This window comes from Herpailurus yagouaroundi, unplaced genomic scaffold (genome assembly GCF_014898765.1).
Source record: "Herpailurus yagouaroundi ecotype Mexico unplaced genomic scaffold, PumYag 193, whole genome shotgun sequence".
Taxonomy (NCBI): Eukaryota; Metazoa; Chordata; class Mammalia; order Carnivora; family Felidae; genus Herpailurus; species Herpailurus yagouaroundi.
This window is the reverse complement of record NW_024412424.1, coordinates 8,908,289-8,929,103: the sequence shown is the minus strand read 5'-3', so window position 1 is coordinate 8,929,103 and position 20,815 is coordinate 8,908,289. Positions and strand designations below refer to the sequence as shown.

General features: G+C 39.3%; 1 protein-coding gene across 10 annotated transcripts in view; it reads left to right on the top strand.

Moving 5' to 3' along the window:
- Nucleotides 1-20,815, top strand: part of DCAF1 (DDB1 and CUL4 associated factor 1) — an 89,389-nt gene that overhangs the window by 34,771 nt on the left and 33,803 nt on the right. For all 10 annotated transcript variants that reach the window (XR_005781556.1, XR_005781554.1, XR_005781555.1 and 7 more), the window contains exons 6-15: nucleotides 3,056-3,193; nucleotides 4,795-5,307; nucleotides 5,626-5,727; nucleotides 9,150-9,308; nucleotides 11,009-11,188; nucleotides 11,795-12,004; nucleotides 12,661-12,830; nucleotides 16,880-17,004; nucleotides 18,153-19,416; nucleotides 20,029-20,227. Coding sequence is in view for 7 of the 10 variants with exons in the window: in XM_040445504.1 (XP_040301438.1) it covers nucleotides 3,056-3,193; nucleotides 4,795-5,307; nucleotides 5,626-5,727; nucleotides 9,150-9,308; nucleotides 11,009-11,188; nucleotides 11,795-12,004; nucleotides 12,661-12,830; nucleotides 16,880-17,004; nucleotides 18,153-19,416; nucleotides 20,029-20,227 (3,060 nt within the window). In the remaining 3 variants the exon portion in view is untranslated. The remainder of the gene's footprint in view (nucleotides 1-3,055; nucleotides 3,194-4,794; nucleotides 5,308-5,625; nucleotides 5,728-9,149; nucleotides 9,309-11,008; nucleotides 11,189-11,794; nucleotides 12,005-12,660; nucleotides 12,831-16,879; nucleotides 17,005-18,152; nucleotides 19,417-20,028; nucleotides 20,228-20,815) is intronic.

Sequence of the window (20,815 nt, the reverse complement as noted above, 5' to 3'; positions counted from 1 at the left end):
ATTGGATATGTAAAAAAAAAAAAAAAGAATCTAAATTCTTAACAAAAGTCCAAGACCATGGGAGAAAAATGGCCATTTGGGAAAGGAAACAGAGAGCTAGTGTGTATAAAGTTTACAGTTATTGAATTTAAAAACATAGTAGATGAATTAGAGTGAAGTTTAGACACAGCTGAAGATAGAATCGTGATACCATGATCTGAGCTGAAACAAAGAGTCAGACACTTAACTGACTGAGCCACCTAGGCACTTCTCATGTCAATATATTTTTTTTTGAAAAAGTTTAATGTTTTCATTAATTTTTTTTTTGAGAGAGAGAGAAAATGAACAGGGGAGGGGCAGAGAGAGAGAGAGGGAGACACAGAATCTGAAGCAGTCTCCAGGTTCTGAGCTGTCAGCACAGAGCTGGATACAGGTCTTGAACTCACCAGCTGTGGGATCATGACCTGAGCCAAAGTTGAAGCTCAACTGGCTGAGTCACCCAGGAACCCCTCATGTCAATATTTTAAAACAAAATTTCTCAGCATGTGTTTTTCAGAGTGTTAATTTTTTGAAAAGAGGTTAAAATGTTTAGAAATATATGGGATAATGACTCCATGACCTTAGGGAAGAATTTAAGATACAAAGTGCACAAAATTTATTTTTTTTATTATTTTTTTAAATTTTTTTTAAGTTTTATTTATTTATTTTTGAGAGAGAGACAGAGAGAGTGAGTGGGGGAGGGGCAGAGAGAGGGAGAGAGAATCCCAAGCAGGCTCTGTGCTGTCAGCACAGAGCCCGACGCGGGGCTTGAACTCACACACTGTGAGATCATGACCTGAGCCGAAACCAAGAGTCGGACTCTTAACCGACTGAGCCACCCAGGTGCCCCAAAGTGCACAAAATTTAAAAGAAAATACTGTTGAGTATGATTACATAAAAATTATGAACTTGTGTTTATCATAAAACACTTGTAAAATCTGTGTGTTTCACAGAAATGGAAGCCTAAATGGTCAACAGGAATGAAAAAATGCTGAACCTCATTAATAATGATGAATTCAAATTATATGCAGTGCTGTTTTTATACCCACCAGACTACAGAAGGTGAAAAGTATGACTGTGGTCAAGTGTTGACAGAGATGTAGAAAAAAAGTATTCACTGTTGGTGGAAATGTGAATTGTTGCAGTCACTTTGGAAAATAGCCTGGCATTCTCTGGTAAAGTTGAGCATGCACACATCCTACATCCATGATGCAGTAGTTTTCTTTTTTTTTAATTATTTTTGAGAAAGAGAGAGTGTGCGCATGTGAGGGAGGGGCAGAGATAGAGGAGGATAGAGGATTCGAAACCGCCTCTGTGCTGACAGTAGATAGCCTGATGCGGGGCTCGAACTCACAGACCGTGAGATCATGACCTGAGCCGAAGTTGGACACTTAACCAACTGAGCCACCCAGGCGCCCCTGTTTAGTAGTTTATTTTTTTTTTTAATGTTTATTTACTTTAGAGAGAGAGAGAGAGAGAGACAGACAGACAGTGCAAGCGGGGGAGGGGCAGAGAGAGAGGAAGACATAGAATCTGAAGCAGGCTGCAGGTTCTGTGCTGTTAGCACTTGGTGTTCGAACTCACGAACTGTGAGTTCATGACCTGAGCTGGAGTCAGATGCTTAACTGACTTAGCCACCCAGGTGCCCCCTGATTTAGTAGTTCTGATCCTAGATGTCTGCTCTGTGGATAGCTATGGATAGGCTTGCACAAAAATAGTTGGTTTTTTTCTGTTTTTTTTTTTTTTTTGGTTTTTTATTTAAAGATTTTTTTTTTATGTTTATTTTTGAGAGTGAGAGAGAGCACGAGTAGGGGAGGGGCAGAGAGAGAGGGAGACACAGAATCTGAAGCAGGCTCCAGACTCTGAGCTGTCAGCACAGAGCCCTCTTGTGGGGCTCAGACTCACAGAGTTGTGGTTTTTAAGCCAACAAAATAGCAGCAAAATATGGAGGTGAAGAACATCTGGAGGTCAACTGCCTGGGATCAGACCCCAGCTTTCACTTAATGTTACTTCACCTTATTGTGACTCAGTTTCCTTTTCAGTAAATACTTACCTAATCACATAAGGTTGATAGAAGTTAATAATTGTGTCTAAAGTCTGTCTTATGTTGAATGCTATTTGTGACAATTACATGTAAAAATATAGGTGAATGTAAAGAACATAATGGTGAATAATAACTTGCAGAAAAATGCAGTATCATGTGGTTTATACAGTTCAAAGCATATAACTTTAACAAATTTAATGAGAAAATTGTTAAAATTTAGTAACATGGGTACCTTTTGGGAAGAGAGGACCAGGTGGTATAAGGAGGAACACATGGAAGATCTCTATCAAGTAGATCATGGGTGATTTTCATTTTCTTTGGACTATACATGTTTTTTTAATTAAAAAATTGTTTTTAACGTTTTATTTATTTTTGAGAGAGAGAGAGCGTGCGCGTGTCGAGAAGGAGCAGAGAGAGAGGGAGACACAGAATCCAAAGCAGGCTCCAGGCTCTGAGCTATCAGCATAGAGCCCGATGCGGGGCTCAAACCCACAAACCATGAGATCATGACCTGAGCTGAAGTCAGGTGCTTAACTGACTGAGCCACTCAGTTGCCCCTGGAGTATGCATGTTTATGTGTACTATTTCATAATAAAAACTAGTGAAAAATGAGTTTGGGATATGTGGTGTTAAGTACTTTGATGGATAGCTTCTCATTAGTAATGTTAATTGTGCATTGTGAACTTCAAAGAATATAGAAGTTTTAGTGCTTCCCACTTGGTCATGGAATATTTTGGGTCTCAAACATCTAAGGTAAGACTGTTATGTGATTATTGATCTTTAGCTTGAATTTCAGTGACTAGATAGGAATCTATTTCACAGATGCACAGATATTTTAATCCACTTAGACACTTTACTTGCATTTTTAAATTTATGAGCAGCATTGAAATATCTTATTAAGAGATTCTTTCATAAGACTAAAATCTTTGCTTATGTCTTTAATTATGAAAATGGTCTTTGCTGAATTGTACTATTTCATTTCCTTTACTATAGGAGGGAATTGTTGAGAATCTTTTCAAATGGGCCCGAGAGGCTGATCAGCCATTGAGGACGTATTCTACTGGACTGTTAGGAGGTGCTATGGAGAATCAAGACATTGCTGCCAACTATAGGGATGAGAATTCACAGCTGGTAAGGACTATGTTAGAATTACTTTTTGTATAAGGTGGGAGAGTATTCACAAGTTCTTTCCTTACTACCTGAACTCGAAAAGGTAGATCTTATTCGTTATATGGTACTGGAATATAGCTATAATTTTGACATTTCAAGATAACTTTTTTTTTTTAAGTCTGTGTATTCTGAGAGAAAGAGCGAGCTGGGGAGGGGCAGAGAGGGAGAGAGAGAATCCCATGCGGGCTCTGTGCTGTCTGTGCAGAGCCCGATGCGGGGCTTGATCTCACAGACTGTGAGATCATGACCTGAGCCAAGATCAGGAGTTGGATGCTTAACTGACTGAGCCACCCAGGCACCCCTCAAAATTACTTTTCATAATAGTTTTGATTTTACTTTTTTTAACTTGAAAATAGCCATTTTTCATCTTATCAAGGATCATGATCGTTTATACTGGATAAAGAATAGAAGCATTCTCTTTATTTTCCCAACATTTGGATTATGAAAATTTTCAAACATACAGCAAAATAAAATTTTACAGAGAACAGCTGTGTACATACCACTTAAATTGTTTGTGAACATTTTACTATACCCATGCATACCCATCCATCCATCCACCTTTTCTTTTATTCATCCACCATCCTTTTTTTTTATGTAGTTCGAAGTAAATTGCAGGCATAATTTCTTTTTTTTTTTTTTAAACTAAGCATAATGCTATATTTTAGTGTTGGCTCAAAAAATAAGTACTTAAGGGGTGCCTTTGGTTGAGTGTCTGACTTTGGCTCACATCCTGATCTCATGTTCCATGGGTTAGAGACCCACATTGGGCTCTGTGCTAACAGCTCAGAGCCTGGAGCCTGCTTCAGATTCTGTGTCTCCCACTCTGTCTGCCCCTCCCCTGCTTGCACCCTGTCTTTCTCTCTCAAAAATAAATAAAACAAAAAATAAAATAAGTACTTAAAACATGAAAAAGTAGTGAACTTGAAAAATAGATTGTATAATTATGTAGATGGCAATATCTAACAATGCAATTTACAACAGATATAAGTTTAAGAAACCTTCATGTTTTCAGACTTTTTTTTTTTAATGTTTATTTCTGAGACAGAGAGCATGAGTGGGGGAGGGACAGAGAGAGAGAGGGAGACACAGAATCCGAAGCAGGCTCCAGGCTCTGAGCTCTCAGCACAGAGCCCGACGCAGGGCTTGAACTCACAAATTGTGAGATCATGACCTGAGCCGAAGTCAGTCGCTCAACCGACTGAGCCACCCAGGCGCCCCTGGACATTTTTTTAAAATCATGAATATGTCTAGTGTCTGCCTCTTCAGGTGTGATGGTCCAGCCCATCTTGATCCAGATAGATCAGCTATGAATGATGTCTGATGTGCAAATGTGGTTTGGGTTCTCTGGGAAATTTTATGAGGAATGAGAGTTCTAGCTGTTTATTTCATTAAGCTGTAGAAATTAGGTCAAAATATTTATCAAATCTTTGCCATTTCCAGATACTGAAATAACTGCATGAGGATCTACTTCTCCTTAAATGGAAATAAGAATTATTTATTAAGACTCATTTAAATTAAGATGCAGAAGAAATAAGGCCTTTTATTCCAATATCTGTTGATAGGTGGCAATAGTACTTCGAAGACTGAGGGAGCTACAACTTCAGGAAGTGGCTTTGCGGCAGGAAAACAAGCGTCCCAGCCCGCGAAAGCTCTCCTCTGAACCCCTTTTGCCTCTGGATGAAGAAGCTGTGGATATGGACTATGGCGACATGGCTGTAGATGTAGTGGATGGTGAACAAGAGGAAGCCTCTGGGGACATGGAGATTTCCTTTCATCTTGATTCAGGCCACAAGACTAGTAGTAGAGTGAACTCAGCAGCCAAACCTGATGAGGGAGGATTGAGGAAAAACAAGTCAGCAAAACAGGGTGACAGAGAGAGTTTTAGGAAGGCCAAGCAGAAGTTGGGTTTCTCAGCATCTGATCCAGATCGTATGTTTGTTGAGCTATCTAATAGCAGCTGGTCAGAAATGTCCCCTTGGGTGATTGGCACCAATTATACTCTTTATCCTATGACTCCTGCTATTGAGCAGCGACTCATTCTCCAGTATTTGACCCCCCTAGGAGAATATCAGGAGGTAAGCTTATTGGGAAGAATGCTGTTCACACTTTGGGACTAGTGCTTATTTCTGAGATATTTTAGGTAGCATTTTATACTCTGAGGTGTTTTTACTCTAATACAGAAAAGTCTTTGCCTCAAACTGGTGAAGTCTTATGCCACTGGTAAAGTCTTAGGTCACTTCAGATGTAGGTCTATTTGATAAAAGTGGGTTTGTATGTTTATAAGGGAGTGGTGGGGGGTACCTCATTTTTTAAAAATCTTTTGTCTTCATAATGGAACAGGAAATAAGTGAAAATAAACCCAGTGTTAAGATTTATTTTTGTTTTCATTTCAGTTACTTCCCATATTCATGCAACTTGGATCACGGGAATTAATGATGTTCTATATTGACCTGAAACAGACTAATGATGTCCTGCTTACATTTGAGGCACTCAAGGTAAAAAAAATTTTTTAAGATTTTTTTTTCTAAGTAATCTGTACACCTCACATGGGGCTCAAACTCACAACCTTGAGGTCAAGAGTCGTGCACTCCACTGATTGGGTCAGCCAGGTGCCCCACTTGGGGTAAAATTCTTGAAAATGTTAGGTACTGAGTGTTTTATTGACATGGATGTACCCGTGTGTTTTGGTGTATAGCATCTCTGAGTTTTATTGCTCAGGGCATTTTCATTGCCAGAGGTGTCAAAATAGTAACAATTGAAAATTTCTTATTTTTGTAGAAGAGATGAGGCTTACTTACTAAGTGGTTTCACAGAAATTCAGGAGTCTGTCCTACAGGGTTGAATAGTAGAAAGTGGATCTAGATCTGGGGACGGCCTCAGTTATTTTTGCTGCATAGGAGTGGAAAACTATGTGTATAGTACCTTATATCCTACTTTTTAAATATTCTCTGTCAGGCAACATTACTTTTTCTGAATTCTTCATTATTTACATAGCGTATGATGTTAGCTTATCTAGAGTAAACAAAATGTGAATTGGAAAATGAGTAAAGAAGTAGAGGCAGGCCTAAATTCAGTAGAGGTAAGTGACTTCCTAGGTTGCAGAGGCACTAAATAGGGGAGGGCAGGTTAGCTAGCCCATGAAATTCATACTTATTCAAGTAATCTGAATGGAGAGAGATAAATTGAATGAATAACATTGTGGCTATCATACAATTCTACTCAATAGGTAACTAATGAACAGAGTACCTTTCTGTGATGTTTACACTATTAGGTAAATCAAATCTTTATAGTTTGGTTAAGACAGTCATGTAAGCCTATGATTTCTTTTAGATATTATAGATGTTGTGGAAAAAGTATGGGGCACAAAGGAAGGAGTATTGTCTTCTTCCTGAGAAACATTTCCAGAAAAGACCTCTGAAAAAAGAAGTGATGCTCTTTCTGGCTCTTTAAAGTTACAACTTTAAGGAAAAAAAAAAAAAAAAAAAAAAGAAAGAAAGAAAGAAACAACTTTATTTTTGATATTCTAGAGCTATGCTATCCAATAGAAGTTTCAGTAATGGTGGAGGGGCGCCTGGGAGGCTCAGTCGGTTAAGCATCCGACTTCAGCTCAGGTCATGATCTCACAGCTTGTGAGTTCGAGCCCCATGTCAGGTTCTGTGCTGACAGCTCAGAGCCAGGAGCCTGCTTCAGATTCTGTGTCACCCTCGCTCTTTGCCCCTCCCCCACTCGTACTCTGTGTGAGTCTCTCTCTCTCTCTCTCTCTCTCTCTCTCAAAAATAAACATGAAAAAAATTTTTAAAAAGTTTTAGTAATGGTGGAAATTTTCTATGTCTCTGCTTTTCAATACAGTGGCTACTAGCTGTATGAGCACTTAACATGTAGCTAGTGTCACTGAGGCATTGAATTTTTTATCTTAATTAGTCTCGTGTGGCCAATGATTACTGCATTGGACAGCAGAGTTCCAGAGTATATTGAAATGAAATGGAGGTGAGGAAAGTTGCCTTTCAGATGCCAGAAATTTTAAACTTGGAGGAGGTCAGACATACCCTGTATAACATATCCCTGTGTGTGGATGTAGTGTGTGTGTGTGTGTGTGTGTGTGTGTGTGTGTGTGTGTGTAAATTCATTATACTTTGAACATTGGAATGCAGCTAGAGGTCAGAGTTCTCTCTAGTCCAAAGGTCTTGCTTTCAGATGCAGCATCCTGTCCTGAACCAGGATATAGTGGAAGAGGGGATTTGGGCAGTTGCTATTTCCATAGGTTATGTATGAGGAATTATAATGGATATTGTTATTCAACTATTTCCATGCAGAGTCATAGGGGATTAAAGAAAATGAAATAAGGGTGAACAGGGAAAAGTTGCAAGAGATCTTTCTTACAGGGAAATAATGTAGAAAGATGTGTACTCTTGTTCAAAAGGAAGGTTCAGTTGTATAGGAGAGGGGGATAGGTGTTGAAGTTAAAATAAAAATGGGTTAAAATGTAGTCATTTGAAGAACCAGACCTTATACGGAGATACAATATAAGGAGAGAAAGTAGAATCTTTGCTTACATGAGCAAAGTGATCTAGGTTATAGGCTTTGTATTGGTAAGGTTGAACCTGCTTATTACTCTCTTTTCTGCCTATCCTGGCAGTGGAACTGCCACTTTATGGTAGGGACGTGAGAAAAACTACATGCCACTTTCTAAGGGTTGGCAGGGAACCATATGTGGTTTAGCTACTTGGAGGACAGACTTGGATAACAGACAAAAAGAGTAAAGAGGTAAGAGATTTGAATTACATGTGAGGATTAGTCTGAATCTGGGTGTTGAGAGAACTTCTGAAGAAGGTACATACCTGTTGTTTTTGCCATTAACCCTGGCAAGATTTGTATCAAGTTACATACTTTCCAGTCTGTTTTGTCTCTACTTTGTGCCTGCTTCACCATCTGGAAGACACCTTGGCACGAGAAACACGAGGGGGAGCTCTAGTTCTTCCGAGGCCCTGTCCACATTAGCCTGGGTTGAAGGTCATGAAGTAGCCTGCTGCTTGCATTGTACTTCCTGCCTTTAAAATTGCCCAGAAGACCAGGTCTACCCAGAGAGACTAGTGGGAACTGAACAGAAAGTTAACAAAACTTGAAAGATAACATGCTTTTAAAGATCTGTTTAAAGTGCATTCTGATAAGTTCCAAACATTTGCTAGTTTGGTAATTTGTTGAAGATGGTTATTTGGGGTTATATATAATGAGGTTCAGTATAAAAGAATACAAAATTTTGGGGTGTCTGGGTGGCTCAGTCCGTTAAGCGTCCGACTTCAGCTCAGGTCATGATCTCACGGTCGTGAGTTCGAGCCCCACATCGGGCTCTGTGCTGACAGCTTGGAGCCTGGAGCCTGCTTCGAGTTCTGTGTCTCCCTCTCTGTTCCTCCCCCGCTGATGCTCTATCTCTCTCCTTCAAAAATAAGTAATAACATTAAAAAAAAAATTAAAAAAAAAAAAGACAAAGTTTGGTATTTTATTAGATGATGTCTGTGACTGAACCAAAACTAGAACATAGAGCTGATTATATTTAAAAGGATTAAAATGGGAAGGTTAAGAAAAATCCTTTAGGGAAGCTATGTAATAATAAAATGGTTGTGGGACTATGTCATTGTTTATGGCAGTATTTTTCATTTCTTGTTTTTCACCTTTATGAAAACCTTTGGTGTTAGAAGGGGATGTTAGGAAATCTTAATAGGTTTTTTTCCCCCCTCAGCTTTATTGAGATATAATTCACATACCATAGAGGGTTTTCTCTGTTTTTATTTCTGTTGTGAGGGAGTGGTTGTCTATTTCAGAGGATTCCTTTTATTTAGCAGCTTGATTTAATGTTTTGTGAAAAGATTTTGTGATTATTCTAGATCCTTCCACAGTAACATGTGTCCTCTTTGTTTAGCACCTTGCATCTCTCCTGCTCCATAACAAGTTTGCCACAGAGTTTGTTGCGCATGGTGGAGTACAGAAATTACTGGAAATTCCTCGTCCTTCTATGGCTGCAACTGGTGTATCCATGTGCTTGTATTACCTGTCCTACAACCAGGATGCCATGGAAAGAGTAAGTCCAGTCCATTTAGAGTTTGGGAATGGGATTGGGTGAGGAGACTTTTTAGCACCTTCACAGAAAAAAATGAGTAGTTGGGAGTTTCTTAATGAAATTTTAATGAAAATAATTTTAATGAAAGAAGCAGAGAACATGATGAATATATGGCTTTCACAAAGCATTCTAAAAATGTAAAATTGTTTACAAAAGACTGTTTTTTCTCCTATTTGAATTAAAAAAAAAGCAAGGTAGATTGAGGTCTAGGGGCTTTATTTAGTTTTTGCCATTTCTGTTGAATTAGTATTAGTGCTTGGGCTCTTGTCAGATGTTGTTAATGGAGTTATATTTTGGGTTTTAGAGTCAATCTATTATAAAAACAGATGATGCTTTGTATGTGTTAACAAATAACGTGTGGTGGAGATAAAATAATTCCCGTTGTTTTCAGGGCTCCAGAGTTTCCCCATCTGGTTGTTCTGTTTTTCCAGTTAAGACTTGTTTATTTAGTGATTTAAAAAAAAAAATGTGAATGAGTTACATTTGAAAAGTAGTGAGTCCCTAGACACACCTAGGGAAGCTCTTATCATTTCCATGCCTGGAATATTTTTTCTAATGTTCTGTGTGTTTTGGCTCTTCTGGTAGAGTGAAGTTGGTAAATTCTTCTTGAGCTATGTCTTGATTCATCTTTGCATATTTGTTAATAAAGTAATGTTTTAGTTTTAATTTTTTTCCCTTTTGTGATCAATACTATGCAAAGATATGTATTCTTTTGAGAATAGTAACTTAATCTGTAGGTGTGTATACAAAATTAATTATGGCTAAGATAAAAAAGTAAACCTGGGGAATGCTTTAGAATTCATTGATCCATAGGAGACATTTTGATCCATAGGAGACATCGAAATGTATGTGAAACGAATCAGTGAGTGGATGGATAACAAACTTGTAGACTTTAGTATCAGAAGGCTCAAGTCACTTTTATCACCCATGGATAGTCTCTTATCTCTTTGAGCTTCTTTCTCATCTTTTTTATTTTATTTTATTTTTTGAGAGTGAGACAAAACATGTGAGCTGGGGAGGGGCAGAGAGAGACAAAATCTTAGGCAGGCTCCACACCCAGCACAGAGCCATCTCTGGGCTTAGTCTCACTACTGTGAGATCATGACCTGAGCTGAAATCAAGAATTGGATGCTTATGGGGCACTTGTGTGGCTCAGTTGGCTAAGTGTCTGACTCTTGATTTCAGCTCAGGTCATGATCTCATCGTTCGTGGGTTTGAGCCCCACATTGGGCTCCATGCTGGCAGTGCAGAGCCTGCTTAGGATTCTCTTTTTGTCCCTCCCCCGATTGCGCGCGCGCTCTCTCTCTAAAACAAAAAAGAGTTGGATGCTTAACCAACTGAACCATTCAGACACCCTCTTACCTTCTAAGTGGGAACTGATACCCTATGGAACTGAGCACTGTGAGCATTAGAGGATGTAAATATTTGCAAAATTTGGTATTCAGTAAATAGCTCAAATTTAAGTATCTAAATTTAGGGTGTTCAGTTTGGAATAGATTGTTACAGAATTTCATTTGTAACTTAAGTTTTAAACTCCGAATGACTGCATTAGTGATGATCATTGTATTCTGCACAGATAGCTAGCTACAGTGGTGAATTTTTCATCCCTTTTTGAAGGTTCCTTTGCCTGAAATTTTTAAAAACTGTTTTATTTTTTGCAGGTTTGTATGCATCCCCACAATGTTCTGTCTGACGTGGTGAACTATACTCTGTGGTTAATGGAATGTTCTCATGCCTCAGGATGCTGCCATGCTACCATGTTTTTCTCAATTTGCTTCTCCTTCCGGGCTGTGTTGGAGCTCTTTGACCGCTATGATGGTCTTCGTCGTCTGGTGAATTTGGTGAGGTTCTCAGTGGCTTCTTTTTGTGAGGAATAGGGGTCTTGCTTGTCTTGGCTGCCTTTCAGTAGTGTTGAAGAGAGGAACCTTTTTTTTTTTTTTTTAAGATTTCATTTTTAAGTAATCTCAGCACCTAATGTGGGATTCGAACTGACCACCCTGAGATCAAGAATCACTTGCTCCACCAAGTGAGCCAGCCATGCTCCCCAAGAAGCAGCTTTTGACTAGAAGAATTTTGCTATCATTTTTTGTGAATGAAGTCTTTTACTTCTCTTAAGCGATTAGAGGACTCTGCCATTGTAGACTTGCCTTGAATATAGTAATCTCATAGGGGGAATTGTGTTAATAATCTTGATCTTTCTTAAAGCAGTGGTTTTGTGCTTGAATGTCTTTCAACATGATTACAAGCTATGCAATTTTTCAGTAACTGTTTAATGTTTTGCTTATATACGGCAACTCTTAACATGTTTTATAGACAAATGTGCTTTGATGTTTGTTAGTCTTGTTGAGCATGAAAGTTTACTGTAATCCTTTTCCTCCTTTTACTTTTTTCTTTCTGTTTTTTCCTTCCTTCCCTTTTCCCCCATCATTTTGTCTCTTTCCTAATAGATCAGTACTTTGGAGATTCTAAATTTGGAAGATCAGGGTGCACTTCTGAGTGATGATGAAATATTTGCTAGCCGCCAAACTGGGAAACATACCTGCATGGCCTTGCGCAAGTACTTTGAGGCTCACCTGGCCATTAAATTGGAACAAGTAAAACAGTCACTTCAGAGGACTGAGGGTGGCATTCTTGTCCATCCTCAACCCCCATACAAGGTGAGAGGACATTGCCATAAAAGGAAAAGTTAACTCTTACAGCATTGTTGGGCCTAACACTCATTGAGATCAATGGAGTTTATGCAGTATGTACATTGTTGGATTATACTTGCCTTGTGTAGAGGCAGAATACTTGAACATGGATGTATCAGGGACTTGTTTTGCTCCTAGTTGTAAGTTGCTACTAAAAGATGAACTGAAGTGTGTATAAAAGGGCTTTCTTCTATGAAAAGTACTAGATATCCTGCTTCCTTCTGTGTGGAATTCTTTTTCTGAAAGGGCACGTCTGTTACTCCACTTCTGTATCATTTTTTAACTTTCTTGATGTGTTTTGGAATAAAGATGTGTTTTAAAAATCACAAATTGAAAACAAACCAGTTATTTTATGTGGTACTTCTTTTTCAAGTTGTGAAATATATGTACCAACAAGTTGTGAACATTTTGTTACCTTTTTTCGGGCAAAATGTATTATGAGTCTAATTATAAGTGAAAGATTAAACATATTCATTATTTCACATGTGGGCTGTTGACTCAATTGTGAAATTTGAAAGCTGTTATTACTTAGATTTATCAAAACTTGTTGACTATTGAGCTGTGATGAGGAAGGTAGCAAGCAGGTAATAGAGTTCTTTAATAATATGCATCTCTCCCTATAGGCGTGTTCATATACTCATGAACAGATTGTGGAAATGATGGAGTTTTTGATAGAGTATGGTCCAGCGCAACTATATTGGGAACCAGCTGAAGTCTTCCTGAAACTTTCTTGTGTTCAACTCTTGTTGCAGCTTATTTCTATTGCCTGCAATTGGAAGACCTATTATGCAAGGTGGGATTAGAGAGAGGTTTTAAATGAAGTTAGATTCTGCCTTTTGGTTAAGGTGATATTGGTTTGTATATAGTGTATGCTTAGCAAACATTTGTTGAACTGAATTGAAATTTTGGGTGTGAATCTGAGAAAGTAGATTAAAGAGGATAATGTGTATATACATACGTATATACATATACGTATGTATATACACACATATATATACATATATAATTTAAATGTTTAGTTTTGAGAGAGTGCGTGTGCATGTGTGCATGCACTAGTGGGGGAGTGGTGGAGAGAGAGAGTTAGAGGATCCAAAGCAGGCTCTGCGATGACAGCAGAGAGCCTGATGTGGGGCTCGAACCCACGAATCATGAGATCATGACCTGAGCCGAAGTCAGATGCTTGACTGAGCCATCCAGGTGCCCCTACGAAGATAATCTGTTTTTTCTTAACTTTTAAAAATCTTTCTTTATTTTTGAGAGAGAGAGAGACAGAGCATGATCAGAGGAGGGGCAGGGAGAGAGGAAGACACAGAATCCAAAGCAGGCTTCAGGCTCTGAGCTATCATCACAGAGCCCGATAAGGGGCTCGAACCCATGAACCATGAGATCATGACGTGAGCCGAAGTCGGACACTTAACCCGACTGAGCCACCCAGGCGCCCCCGGAAGATAATATTTTTAATTTACAGAATGTTTGTTTATATATATGGTTCTGATGATTATGAATACTGCACAAAAGATGGGGATCAAGGTCTGTGCTCTTACAGAAGTTATGTAATTTACACAGCTGCAGAGGTGGGTTTGAAGTCCTGTCTTGAGACTGCAGTTCAGTATTTTTTTTTTGGTACTTAGACTTTAAACATCTCTCTACTGGCTGACAGCCACACATAATCTTCTTTCATAGAAAACTGTATTTTGTGCTTTTATGATTTTCACAATTCAGTTAAAAGCAGTCAGGGCACAACAGGATGAGGCTCAGAAAAGGACAGCTGATAGAATCAGGAGTTTGGGTGGGTTCTACTTGAGTGTGATATCAGAGAAAGTTATATTTTGGAAAAGATAGAATCTGAAGAGAAGACAGTAACAAAGTTTATGAAGAGTGATTCTTTACCTTCTTTCCCTATCCATTCATTGTCATAAAGACAAGACTGCCTTATTTAGGGTGCATATGGCTTGTTTGTGAAACGCCAGGATAGTAAATTTAGGGAGATAACTTTTGGAGCAGCCATTTTAAAACTTTTTGGTCTCAGGACCCTTTTATTGTATTAAAAATTGAGAACCCCAAAGAGCTTTTGTTTTTGTGGTAAATCTGTTGATATTTAACAATTAGAAAGTAAAACTGAGTAAATGTAAAAATACTTACGAATTTACTTAAAAATAATCTTAACCCCGTTACACATTAGCATTTTTTATGAAAAGTTTCCAGAATAAAACCAGATGATTTCATCAGGGTTTTTAAATGTCTGCCTAATATCTCATATTTGCTTCTGTATTCACTCTTTTGTGACATCACACATGACATAGCCTCAGAAAGCTCTAGTAGCCACTTGTGAGAGAGTGAAAGTGAGAAAGGAAACTAACACCCTGGTATTATTATGAAAATAATTAAAAAAAATTTTTTAGGTTATTTTATGAGAGAGAGAGAAAGAAAGCATGCACGTGTGCCAGGGAGGGCAGAGGGAAGGAGGATCCCACACAGGCTTCACATGGTCAGCGTAGTGCCCAATATGGGGCTCGAACCCATGAACCTCAAGATGATGACCTGAGCCGAAACCAGGATGCTTAACCAACTGAGCTACCCAGGCGCCCCCGAAAATAGTTTTTATATCAGGGGACTTTCTGAAAGGGTCTCAGAGATCACTGGGTTCCCCTAACCACACTTGGAGAACTGTGTTTTACTTTTATTATTTAAGTTTTAAGTATTTATTTTGAGAGAGTGTGAGTGGGGAGGGGCAGAGAGAGAGAATCCCAAGCAGGCTCCACACTCTGTGGTGAGCGCAACGTGAGGCTTGATCTCATGACTGTGAGATCATGATCTGAGCCAGTATCAAGAGTTGGACCCTTAACTGACCAAGCCATGCAGGTGCCCTGAGAACCACTGTTTTAGAGTATTAAAGTAGATTATTATGTTCACTTGAACTGTGTTGAAAAGATGATGAAAGCTCAGAAGATAACTAGGAATGTTATAAATACATTTTTTGAGTGGCAAATTCATATTTGATTACAAAGAAAATATAAATATATTGGGAATGTGTCCTTTAAAAGTTTGTTTCTAAAAATCAAATACTTGTTTCTGTTTAGAATATACAGATCCTTAGAGAAGGAAATGATTTTCAGCTACTGTTAATTTCTCTAGTCTTTTTTCCATAATGTGTGTAAATATACCTAATTGAGATCATAAAATTTAACCAAATTCATCTTTTTATGAAATAATTCAATATACAAAATGTACAGAGACTAACATAACAACCCAATATGCAGTGTTGGCATGTGGTGGCATTATTTGCTTCTTTCTCAATTCCTTTTTCTGCCTCTCCATAGTGACCAGTCTTCTGAATTTGGAGTATATCTCTCCATTCATATTTTTATACCACACACATGTGTGTGTATAAGCAATAATATAATACTCCTTTGTATGTTTTTAAATTATATGTTATCCTGTATGCATCTTTTGCAACTTGCTTTTTTCAACCTTGTGTTTTTGAGATGTATATATGTTGATATTTATTTGAATTCACATGTTTCTATATTAGTTTATTACCCTATTGATGGACATTTAGTGTTTGTTACTTCCTTTTTTGCTATCAAATGAATGATACCACATACCTCCTTTTGGGGTCTCTCTGGGGATATGATGTATATAGCTGGATTGTAGGGTGTCTGCATTTCATCTTTATTGGATGTTGCTTTACCATTTTCATCTCAACAGCAGGATATGAGGATTCTCATTTCTCTGCCTTTTTATCAATACTTGGTATGGTCAGACTTAAAATTTTATGTTTTCTATTTTATTAATGTTGTATTTTGAGCCTCTCCCTTTGTCCTTTAGAATTCTTTGAGAACGGTTGTCCATAGCTGCAGAATAGTTCATCAGATGAGTGTACTATAACTTAACACACATGTGTTCCTACTATCTGTGTAGGTTTTATAATTCTTTTGTTATTTTAAATGATGTGATAATGGACATCTTAACACATAAATGCTTGTTTGTATTTTTTTTTAAATTTTTTTAAATGTTTATTTCTGAGACAGAGAGAGACAGAGCATGAGTGGGGGAGGGGCAGAGAGAGAGGAAGACACAGAATCCGAAGCAGGCTCCAGGCTCCGAGCTGCCAGCACAGAGCCCAACGCGGGGCTTGAACTCACGAACCGTGAGATCATGACCTGAGCCGAAGTCGGTCGCTCAACCAACTGAGCCACCCAGGCGCCCCTTGTTTGTATTTCTGATTATTTCCTTAGGACACATTCTTCCAGGTGAAATTCCTGGGCTAAAGCTTAGGCACATTTTTAGAATCTTGTTTCCTATTTCTAGATTGTTTTTCAAATTTTTTTTTTTTTTTTTAATGTTTATTTTTTTGGGACAGAGAGAGACAGAGCATGAACGGGGGAGGGGCAGAGAGAGAGGGAGACACAGAATCGGAAACAGGCTCCAGGCTCCGAGCCATCAGCCCAGAGCCCGACGCGGGGCTCGAACTCACGGACCGCGAGATCGTGACCTGGCTGAAGTCGGACGCTTAACCGACTGCGCCACCCAGGCGCCCCTAGATTGTTTTTCAAAATGAGGGTCCTATTTGTACTCCCACCAAAAGTTTGAGAGCATTTGTCCTTATACATCCTTATCAGCATTGGGGATTATCCTTTGTTTTTAATTTTAGCAGTGGGGAAAATTCCATCCCCACTGTTTTGAAAGTAATGTCATGGTGACTTACAAATGCTCTCTTCATGTCTTGGCTAGGGACAGAGCCACATAGGTAGTAGTTCTGATCTATTCTGTATCTCAGTTTAACTTTTTTGTTTTGACTGTCTCCTAGTTTCCGTTTAACTAATTGTTTTTCCTATCCAGGAATGATACTGTGCGCTTTGCTTTGGATGTTCTGGCTATTCTCACTGTTGTGCCAAAAATCCAGCTGCAGTTGGCAGAATCAGTGGATGTGCTAGATGAGGCTGGCTCCACCGTCTCCACTGTAGGTAGGTTGTACCTTTCCATTTTTGTGATTGCTTGGTCTGGATTTGTTTTCTTTTGCAATTCTGGCCGTAGTTGTGTACCTGATTTGCAATATTAGAACAGAAGGTAGTAGTGGAGAATGCCATATCCCATCTAAGTTGTGCTATACACTTTTATTTGTTTTTATTATTATTTTTAATGTTTGTTTATTTTTGAGAGAGAGACACATGCACACTGCACGAGTGGGAGTGGGACAGAGAGAGGAGACACACAATCTGAAGCAGGCTCCAGGCTCTGAGCTGTCAGCACAGAGCCCAACGTGGGGCTCGAATTCATGAACTGCGAGATCATGACCTGAGCCGAGTCGGAATCTTAACTGACTGAACCACCTAGTTGCCCCTATATAAGGGAATCAGTTGTGTTGGTGAACTCAGGTTTTCTAAGTGATACATGTGCTATGATGGTACAAGTTCATTCTTGAAAACCTGTACTCTGCAGAGTCTTATGCCAAAAATAAAGTTTATGGGAAAAATGGGTTAGGGCAGACAGTAGAAAACTTAAAGCGACTTTGTAATCTGAGCTCTAACTCCGTAATTGGCAAGCAGCTCAGAATGGACAGAAGCTATCATACATAATAAAAGGAAAATGTATCGTATTAAGAACAGGTCAGGTAAGGGCTCCTGCTAAGGTGAGCATGGGAAGTGGTATGACTGGCTGTGGGTCTTGGGGTGTACCACTTTGGGGAGAAAGCCTGAGGTGCAGCCACTTGTTTTTAACTTTCTTCATATATAGCAGAAAGGGTTCCTGATGCCATTGTGGCAGCCAGGCTGAGGGTTTTTCTCCTTTCTGCTAAAGGTTTTAACTTATTCCTGCTATTTTTGCTCCCCTTAACCCAGGAAAAATTGCACATGACCCTGGTAACTTCCACATAATACTGACCTCATTCCCCTGTTTAACAACTGCATATGAAGTATTGTATCATGAAGCTATATTGTAGTAGAACTGATTGTATTTTATTCAAAAAGTTACTTGTCCTTTAATAAAATGGTACAGTAGTTTCAGGTGGAACAAAATGAATCGAAGTCTAAATTTTGACTCTGGAACAATCATTGAATTTGGCTATTAGTTTTTTGAAGAACAATATAAAATGTTTTGTATTTCTCCCCAATAGGTATCAGCATTATTTTGGGAGTGGCTGAGGGTGAGTTCTTTATCCATGATGCTGAAATTCAGAAGTCAGCACTTCAGATTATCATCAATTGTGTTTGTGGCCCGGATAACCGAATTTCCAGTATTGGCAAGTTTATCTCTGGAACTCCTCGGAGAAAGCTGCCTCAGACTCCGAAAAGTAGCGAGCACACCCTAGCCAAGATGTGGAATGTGGTTCAGTCCAACAATGGCATCAAGGTGCTCCTGTCCTTATTATCCATCAAGATGCCCATCACTGATGCAGACCAGATAAGGGCTCTGGCCTGCAAGGCCCTAGTGGGCCTTTCTCGCAGTAGCACTGTCCGGCAGATCATCAGCAAACTGCCCCTTTTCAGCAGCTGCCAGATCCAGCAGTTGATGAAGGAGCCTGTGCTGCAGGACAAGCGCAGTGACCATGTCAAGTTCTGCAAGTATGCTGCTGAGCTCATTGAACGAGTGTCAGGAAAGCCTCTTCTCATTGGCACTGATGTGTCTCTGGCACGACTGCAAAAAGCAGATGTTGTTGCCCAGTCAAGGATTTCCTTCCCTGAGAAAGAGCTGCTTCTGTTGATACGTAACCATCTCATTTCTAAAGGGCTTGGGGAGACAGCAACCGTGCTGACGAAAGAGGCTGACTTGCCCATGACTGCTGCTTCTCATTCTTCTGCCTTCACCCCAGTCACTGCTGCTGCTTCTCCTGTCTCTCTTCCCCGAACACCTCGCATCGCCAATGGCATTGCAACTCGACTGGGCAGCCATGCTTCTGTGGGTGCCACTGCCCCTCCTGCCCCCACTGCCCATCCTCAGCCACGGCCCCCGCAAGGTTCACTAGCCTTGCCTGGCCCATCTTATGCAGGCAATTCCCCCTTGATTGGTAGGATCAGTTTTATCAGAGAGAGGCCATCACCCTGCAATGGCAGGAAAATCAGAGTGTTGCGGCAGAAGTCGGACCATGGCGCCTATAGCCAAAGCCCAGCCATAAAAAAGCAGTTGGACAGACATCTTCCTTCCCCACCTACGCTGGACAGTATCATCACAGAATATCTTAGAGAGCAGCATGCTCGCTGCAAGAACCCAGTTGCCACCTGCCCACCTTTCTCCCTCTTTACTCCTCATCAGTGTCCTGAGCCAAAACAGAGGCGGCAAGCGCCAATAAACTTTACCTCAAGGCTAAACCGCAGGGCATCATTTCCAAAGTATGGAGGGGTGGATGGCGGATGCTTTGATAGGCACCTTATCTTTAGCAGGTAAGGAGAGGCCACCTCACTACCTGGGAATTGGAATGATTCTTCTATTTAAATCAAAGTGTGATGATTCCAGAAAGCTGGACTATTTGTTGGTCTGAAATACCAGTGATTGTCACTTTGTGTAAATACATGAGTAATGTGACTGTACCCCCTTTTGTCAACCAGGGGTTCCTTATGTGATTGTTATTGTTAGGATATTATTAGGATAAGGATACTCTGTGTTCTTGTTACAACTAGTGTGTTTTCTAGAACTCATGCAACATTCCGTTCCTAACTAGACTCCCAAACTTGTTTTTGTGCTGGTCCAGTTGTTTCCTGTTCTGATTCTTTACAAATCTCACATAAAGATGAGGGGATCACAAGTTTTAAATATGAGGACTTTTGTTATTGTTAAAACTTGGAAGTGGAGGTCCTTTTCTCTCACTTAAAATGAAAAGGAAGCACTGAAGGTCACTATGATATTTTGGGAGAACCCATTTGAAACATAAATGCTCTTTTTTTTTTTTAATTTTTCTTTCATCCTTTTAGCAAAGTTTTCTTTTTTTGGAGTCCTTGTGCGTTGTCTCTGATTTTTCTTTCTTTTTTTTTTTTTTTTTTTTTTTTTTTGCTTAGGTTCCGTCCTATTTCAGTGTTCAGGGAAGCCAATGAGGATGAGAGTGGTTTCACTTGCTGTGCATTCTCAGCACGGGAGCGGTTCCTGATGCTTGGCACCTGCACTGGGCAGTTGAAGCTCTATAATGTGTTTAGTGGACAAGAGGAGGCCAGCTATAACTGTCACAACTCGGCTATCACACATCTTGAACCTTCCAGGGTAAGAGTCCCTTCCTAGGTGGTTCTCATTCATTCTTCTTTGATGATTTGGGAACTATGGGCTTGTGGGCTGGCTGTTAATTTGTACATAAACTTTTATTGGAACATAGCCATGCCTATCTGTTTATGTGTGGTCTGTGGCTGCTTCTGTGCTACAATGGTAGAGTTGAGTAGTTGTGACACAGACCATATGGCTTACAAAGCCTAATGTGTTTACTGTTCGGCTCTTTAAGTAAAAAAAAGCTTGCCAACCTTCTTCTAAGAGTCGTATGTGTATGTGTATGTGTGTGTGAACCTTTCTTTTTTAATTTGCCTCAGATGGAAACTATGATCACAGAAGTTTTCTTTTTGTGTCAGAAATAAATTTCAAAGTACTGTGAGTTTTTAGGAAAAAAGCATTATATGGTTCTAGTGGGTCATGGTTTATTAGTATTATTCTGTGGATGGAATTGACACCTTTATTTCTAAAAGTTAGGACTGTTAAGATGACAAGGATAGTTTTCCTGATACTAGAGTAAAGGAGACTCAGCCTTTATTGGGCTTTCTTTTTTTTTAAAGTATTTAAAAAAAAATTTTTTTTTAATGTTTA